Here is an 8,232-nt window from a genome sequence, read left to right on the forward strand (position 1 = left end):
CATATGTATATTTGTTTGTTCAATTGGCTTTGGTTTTACCGGTTGCAACCGCTTCAATGGAAAGGGCATTTTCCGATATGAATATCATTAAGGATTAATGTCGCAACAAAATGGGGGATCAATGGTTGAGTGACAGCTTAGTTGTTTACATTGAGAAAAATGTTTTTTTTTCATGTATTGGTAATGAAGCTATCATGGAACATTTTCAGACTATGAAACCTCGTCATGGACGCTTGAATTAGGATTTTATAGCTTTTAATGTTGTTTTGCGTATGATTTTTTTAATGAAATGTATTATATTTAACTTTTCAATGTTATGTTTGTCTATAAACTTTTTGACCTTTATTAATGAGACCCCCTAGTTTAAAATCCTGGATCCGCCACTGCTACCCGATTCCATGTTTTAAGATTAGCTCTTACTTGTTCGAGTCTAGGATAAAGTTCATGACTTCCAGATGTTTTATACAAGAAATCTACCAATGGAATACCCCTCCACCAATAGGGATACTACTCCTTTTGTCGACATGGCTAGTCCTAATTTAGCAGACGACTAAAGGACTTCTCCCCTTTAAATATCCAAGTCATTGAAAGAAATTTGCAATTCAGAACCCTATAAGGTACTTTGGAAAACATCACACTAGTGTTAGTTAATTGATCTTCGTGTTATCTTCTTTGAAAGTTTTTAGATCGTATCTGTTCTGATAGGAATTTTCTTCCACAATATGGATTCATCAACTTACTAGGTTAGTGATCTTCAAAAGCATTTAGTTTGTTTAGCAAATGGTTTTTAAGGCTTTCATTGTCATATGGAGAATAGAAATTGAGAACCAGACTGACGGGAGTGGACTAAGTCTCGTAATGAGCTAGCAATAATGTAGTTCAAATTCGCCTTTGGCGAGAATCGAAACTAAAACCTCTCACTAACAAATGAAGAGGAATATCACTAAATTGTAATACTAAGTGACATGTGTTTGACTAGTTTGGTCAGCCAAGTTGCTTTCATTTGGTTTTTCAGTTTCCCCACCCATACATGCAATTTTACTCTTAATTTTTACAAAAACATGGATGTGCTCAACAAATAAAAACTTGGAAGGCTGAATGTGGGCCTGAAGTTTCATTCACTCGTTTGAGCCTCTATGTATAAAAAGAGCCCATCAGCCAAACCAAACCGATTTGATGAAACCAACGGTTGAGATCAAACCAATATGATCCTCTCCGGATCCTTTTGGTGAAAATCTTGGAGATCTGTGAATCGTACATTGTGCGGTCAGTTTTTGTCAAGTATTGTTTATGTTTATTTTTAAATAAAAATATTAAAAATATTTTTTGACCGCATGATGTATGATAAACAAACACAATTCATGAATTTCTGAGATCCTTACAAAGAGGATTCGGCAAGGATTCGGACTGGAGATCAAAAGGCAATGAGCATGCCCACGTACACGATGACGCTTTATTTCGGTGATGCGAATCAGAGGGAAAACTAGAAGGATCAAAATTTGTGGCAGCCCCGCGAGAAAGCTTGCCTAACATCAAAACCAAAAGATCAGCGAAAGGAAACTCAAAAGCAGCGACAAAGAATCGATCAAAAATTCAAAAAATGGTGCTATGGGAGATCACATTAGCCACCGCCTATTTCTTAGGGCTCTGTTGCACTTACAGACACGCCCTCAAGATTCAGCGCCGCCTCATCGGCCCTAACCACCTTAAGATCTGTGAATTTGCTCACAGGTATTTCTATTTCCTTTTTTTTTTTTTTAAATTAGTTTTTACTTTTGAAATATTGTGATTTCTATCAAATCATTAAAATTGATAAAGACTTGTAATACATGTGATTTTTGTATTATTTTCTTTAAAAATTGATTAGAAAAAGTTGTATGTGATTTCGCTAGTTGCTCATCGAAATGTAGGCAGATTTGTGTTTGTTTTAAGGTTAGGAATTGGTTTTGATTGTGTTATATGATTTCAGAATGTTTTGTAATTGGATAAATGGTCCTCGTGGTGATACGGTATTCGGAAGATTGCCTAAAAAAATTCGGATTTTAAAACCTTGTGGTGTAGTTAACCCAAATCAAAACTTATGTTAGTTTCTCTGCAAAGTTGTTTTTTGTTTTCGGAAAAAGTCAGAGAAATATATAGTTTCATAGATATGCAGCAAGCTCCATTTGCCAAGGGATCCGGCAGCTCTAAATCTTCTTTGTGTCATCACTTTTACAAGCTTGACTACTATGGTAATGAGCCCCATAGCCTTGTTCTGGATCAATTAGCAACATGTTTAATCATCACTTTTACAGCTTTCAATCTTCTTTGCGTCGCCACTTCTATAATTAGCAACAGGTTTAGCTTCGTAGAACTGATGCTTATATCCTGTATCAATTCTGAGCAGCTCTGCATGCTTCCCTGATTTTGCTAATTACTTGAGAAGCATGTCATGTCCAATTGTTCCCAAAACATATGAAATTTTGGCTTGTGCATCGATGGTGTAAGACACTTCTTAATTATAATCAAATAAAAATTAATTAATTAAACAATATCATAGTTAATTCTTCGGACCAATGTCCTTGAGGCCTCTACTCCTTTCCCATGGCATACATGACAATCACCACAAGATCCTTTTCCATCATTAAACCCGTCCTTGATCTGGGTAAGTAGACTGTCATCAGTGAGAAGCCTCAGATCATCCTTGGTGTTTACATTTTCAGTCAAAAGACTCAATGGTGGTGGCGGAGGAAGCTTGGTTGTTGAGTGTGGAGCCATGGGTAATGGGTTAATGGAGAATCAACTGAAATTTTGTTTTTTGGCTTAAATCCTAACGGATTTTACCAAAAGCGTTTAAATCCATATTTCTTTTTACCACGGGCGCTACTTTCCAACTACCACATTACCACGAGGACCATTTATCCAATTAGGCCATCTTATTATGTCAGAAATTAGCTGTGAATGGACAGTGATTTATTTCTCTATTGTTTCAGACCTCAGTGATGGATTCATTGCTGTTGGGCAAGTCAGTAAAGCATTACTTATTTTACAACGAACTATATGAACCGAATAATAGGATATGGGGGCATTCCGCCATCCATTTTTTGTTGCATTGAACACTTCAAGGTTGCTAACATCTTTGAAGCCTTCATAGTATTTATTTGATGCTATCAATTTTTATATAATGCGGCTTTCCCACATTTGATCAATGTTTTTTTTATCCAAAAGGCAAAAATATTTGATAAGCGTTTGGTTATCCTGGATGGTTAATTTGAGTAGTTGGCATAAACACACTACTCACCAGTGCGGTGTTTAGTTTTAGCAGTAGGATTTGTGGTCATTGATCAATGATGTTTTTTTGTTGCTACTATCGAGTTTCTTTTCTTACTTGCTATGATGTTGCCAGGATGGTGCTATCCACACACCTATTTTTACCTCACACACCCCTCTCAATGTCCAACAGTCAAATTAGGTGAATTGAAGAAGATCAATGGACCAAAATTAACAAGGGTTCATGGGAGGTAAAAAAGAGGTGCGTGAATAGTACTACCCAGTTGCAATAGTTGTTCACTAAATAATGACTGCTTATCATTTTTGCTATTAGTTTATAACTGCTGCAACCACTGTTTTTCTTTCATTCAAATGAGAACACGTGCAGTGTTTGATGTAGCTGTCAAGGTTCATAAGAACATACAGGAACGAGACATAGAAGTTGGTAGAAATCTTGGCAACCGGATCCTGCGTTGGCTCAATCGGATGAAACCTGAAGTTGAAGATTCGGGGTCCCTTGGACAAACCTCCTGCTGGTTCTAACTCTAGCACGAGTATTACAAAGCAGGTGGAATCTTCCCAGCTCAAAACTCTTGGAAGCACCAAGATAACTAGAAATCAGGAATTTGACAGACATGTTTTCAACAATGACAAATATGTGGTCTAAACCGTTGCCTCCAATTACAATGATGATGAGATCACGGAAACCTTCGGGGAATATGACCCACTAACGCCACTTATGAATGAACGCACCTCAAGCATTAAGATCGAACAACAGTACAGGGGGGTTTGGAGGAGTTATACGAAAGGACATAATGCAGTGGATGTTGCAAAAATGATGGAAACGATGTACTTCCCCTTTGTGTTTTCGTAGAAGCCAAACAATCTTGGGATGGGATTGAGGAGAAAAAGGTTTTGAGGATGTGCGGTTCCTCTGAAGTTGATCGGACTGTTGTCTCTTCAAAATCTGCTTTCAGATAAGTTTTTGGTCTTTCTTTTTTCTGAAACAAACTACAAGATACTCTTTCTTTTGGTTGTTGTTCCTTGTTCTCTTTGTTTATTTTTTGGGATAGGTGGTAGCATAGAGTGACATGATGAGGTGATTTTGTAATTAAATAAAGGAGAAGTTAATCAATGAATGTTGCTCTGTAATAAGTTCTGACCATAATCAGCTCAGCTAGTTCTCATTTTCTTGTTATATTTGTTGATTAATTGGCCCGACGGATGACATTATTATCTTGTTAGGGTTTATTTTCTAAGCTTTAGGATTGAAGCTCTGAAAGCCTAACCTTGAACTTTAAAAGGGTACGTTTGGTGCACAAGACATGACTCAATTCGAACTTTTTTTTGCATCCGATTGGGATGGACAAGATAGAACATTTTCACATCTAATGTGCATCTTTAACCGATGTGACCAAATGTCACGTGTAGTTTTTAATGGTAACTTTTGACATCACAAGGTGCTCCAACCGAAGAATTAATGTTGACTAGGATTTGAAGGTAAGAAGTAAGAATCACGGCGCCATTTTGTCAGCAACCAAGAGCACCTCTAATGAAGATGTCAAAAGATACATGCCATATGTTAATTTAATAGCTAACGTGGTTTCTCTTCCTCCAACCCATGTGTTTTTTTTGTTATAAATGATACTAGGACCCATTTTTAAAAAGAAATCAATTAAAATAAAATTTTGATATGTATAATTGGTGCATTAGTGAGACCTACACAATAAAATAATTAAAAATTATTTTACATCACCTTTTCTCATATGTCAAATTTGACATATGGAAATTCATATGGCAATCCACTTATGATTGACTTATCTGTTGGAGTTTATTCCTACCTTCAACTTTAATTCTACATTCCACGTAGGATTTGACATTTGGAGATGGTCTAAGGTGGTCGTCAACTCCTATCTATATTTATTATGTTAAGATTGATTTTAGTGATGTCCCACAATTTCTTGAATACACGTGCCTTCAAAATTTTAATATTAAATGACTTATACATCTTGATATGAAATGGGTGAAGGATTTTTTCCCCTCTTTTTTTCCCTCCCCTTCCCTCCCCTCCTATTTGAACGGTCACGATTAAGTAACGCTAACATCTTATATTAATTTTTTTATAGAAAGAGAAAGACAAAATAGAGAATGTGAGAGGAGGGGATGGAAGGGGTAGAAAGAGAAGGGGAGAGAATCCTAGTCCATTGAAGCAGAAGCCGTTTTGCTTGTTCGAAATTTCACAGATAAAACAAAGAAATGGTTGCATGAGTAGAAAAGAGGTACAAAAAAAACTTGTCAAATATCGTGTGATGTGCCACTTAATACTACAATTTAATGGTATTCTTTTTTATTTGTAACTGAGAGATTTTAAGTTTGATTTTCGCTAAAGGTGAATTTGAACTACATTATTGCTAGCTTAATGTGAAGTTAAGTCCACTTCTCTCTCCTTAGTGGAAATAATATTATTTGTTTGAAAAAAAAAATATAGGAGTGATGTACGTAGCAAGTTTCAAGTGGGCCGTGGCCCTTGGAGATTTTGGGCCAAAAGGTAAAGTAAAGAAAATGAAAAATTTAGGGCTGTAGGATGGCAAATTGGCAATGGCATCCGTGTGAAGAGTTTCCCTGGCGTCTTGTGAGCTCAATCGTATCCTCTGACACACCCCGACCCGGAATGTCCAGTAGGACTCCGAATCAAGCTGTGCTAACCGACACCTGGAAGGTGACAAAGCCATAAAGTGTGATAATGTGTAAACTATGAATAAATTTAAACCTAGAAGTGCCTAAATACACGAGTGCGCGGTGAGCGGGTATGGACCCATACACACGTGATACAGAGCATAAGTAGAGTACAGTAAGGTAAGATAACGATTATACCATCATAAGAAGCCACCTATACTAAGAAGTGCCATGAATCCTCGTCGATACGGAAACTTTACTACTAGAACCTAGAGGGGTGCAAAAATAGAAAATGTGAGTGGCCGAAAACAAAACTTTTCAAAAACCATTCACTTATTAAAAGTAATAACCCCTCGATGTAACACCTGTATAATTTCCCAGAAAATCATACTACATATAAGGATGAAATCAATTGTATACTATTAGTAAATCCAGAAGTATACCACGATCCAACATCTCATCAACAATATAAATAATCAGGAACTTAATAATCCATGCTAGCACGTAAGTCGGAGTCACCTATAGTTACATGTACGACTTACCCATATCTCATCAATCAATGCTAGCACGTAAGTCGGTTACGTGCTAGCCACCTATAGTAACCTATACGACTTACCCATATCTCATCAATCAATGCTAGCACGTAAGTTGGAACCACCTATAGTGACCTGTACGACTGAACCTATAGCTCATCAAATATCCCTGTACACGAGTCGGAATCACCTTTAATGGTTTGTATGACATAACTGGGTGTAAATAAGTATGCTTAAGTGCTACGATCATGTGAAGACTGTGCGAATAATCGCGGGTCACCTACGAGTCGAAACCATTTAATGTGGTCTGTACGACAGGCCTGTGCACCTACCTTGGATTCAAGGTGAGCTTAAGGTGCGGAAGGTGAACATCATATGAAGGACTGTGCCCTGGCCACGGGCGAGAGCACTAACACTGGGGTGCAGGTTTATGAGCTCTAAATGCATCTAATATGGCATGTACGACTCACAAGCAACCTGTACGATAATGTCGGAGTTGCCTATCATTGCAACCTGTACGACAAGGTCGGAGTTGCTTAAAACATAAATATAGTCATGCCATAACTCAATCATTTCAAATAAAATGTAATCATAACCATGCATCTCACATTTCACGACATATACTCACCTGAACTTACCTATGCATCCTGCGTTCACCCTCGTACTTCAAAGCATTCACAATAATTATGCGCAGTAATATACCTATGGATATGCCATGATGCAATCCAAAACTTAACCATAACGTAGTGCTTTCAAATATATAAATATGTACATATAATGTGGCGTAAAATGCACAATCTATAATGCCCTACTCTCGAACTATTTATTTTCAAGAATAATTATCGGTGACAAGCCCAACTAAACACTAGCTTAACTAACTATCAATACTTACGATTCCTTACTTCAATTTCTCTATTCCCCACATACTGTTTTATGACCACATTTAACCAACAAATCATAAAGTTAAAACTCACATTTTCACCAATTCCTTCGCATTGCTTAATTTCCCAAACAAGGCTTTTATCTCAAATATTGTATGGCTACATCTAACATCTTGTTAGACTATCTACGTACCCTAAACAGGGATCAAGCCAATCGTAGTTCACCTTTTAAAAGTTCAAACCAAATCCAATTATATTCATTTAATCCAACATATACAACAATCACACTAATATTCAAACCACAACAATTAGGTCTCAAAGGCATAATTAGAATAAAAAAATTTGCATAAAAACACAAAGTTGACTCCCCAGCCGTGCGCCGCCGTACCAGCCGCCGCGGGTGATGGTCGGCCGCCCCAGTTTGCCGGAAAACTTAACTATTTCTACAAATTCTCAAAATTTATAGAAATGAAGATCTCAAAGGGTAAAACAAACTTTATACTTGCAGCCAAGGCCAATTTGGCAGGAAAACACCTGAAATTACCCATGAACCGTCGGAACCCTAGAATTGGGTGTGATTCAATTCGACCTCCAAACTTGCTCCGACGCCTCCACCACTACTTGGGCTTTGCTCCTGGGTTCTAGGGAGGTGTTTTGGTAGTGTTAATTGAAGGATATGGTTTCACAATTGGTAGATCACAAGCAAGGGTCCCATAGCACCCACGGTGCAGATTTCCCAATTTCAAGCCAAATTCTCTCCAATTAGGGGTGTAATAGGTAGAGGGAAGAATTCTAGGATGATTCCAAGTGATGAAGGGTCCTAATTTGCCAGAGAACCACCGGAAAATGCACCGAAATCCATGGTGCCGCCAGGTTGGCCCGAAATGGAAAAA

General features: G+C 37.5%; 1 protein-coding gene across 5 annotated transcripts; it reads left to right on the forward strand.

Moving 5' to 3' along the window:
* Positions 1-1,409: 1,409 nt before the first annotated feature.
* LOC108866725 lies at positions 1,410-4,449 on the forward strand. 5 transcript variants are annotated; one of them, XM_048573490.1, is made up of 3 exons: positions 1,410-1,731; positions 3,627-3,761; positions 3,799-4,449. In XM_048573490.1, exons 1-3 carry the CDS (start codon positions 1,601-1,603, stop codon positions 3,914-3,916), a joined length of 384 nt encoding a protein of 127 aa, XP_048429447.1. In that variant the 5' UTR covers positions 1,410-1,600; the 3' UTR covers positions 3,917-4,449. The 5 variants fall into 5 exon arrangements, 1 of the variants encoding a protein (XP_048429447.1); XR_007254192.1 differs by having other exon boundaries at positions 3,638-4,449; XR_007254193.1 differs by having other exon boundaries at positions 3,650-4,449.
* Positions 4,450-8,232: the final 3,783 nt, after the last annotated feature.

Source organism: the organism of the source record quoted next, unplaced genomic scaffold, assembly GCF_019419815.1.
Source record: "Pyrus x bretschneideri cultivar Hongxiangsu unplaced genomic scaffold, Pyrus_bretschneideri_v1 Contig69, whole genome shotgun sequence".
Lineage (NCBI taxonomy): Eukaryota > Viridiplantae > Streptophyta > Magnoliopsida > Rosales > Rosaceae > Pyrus > Pyrus x bretschneideri.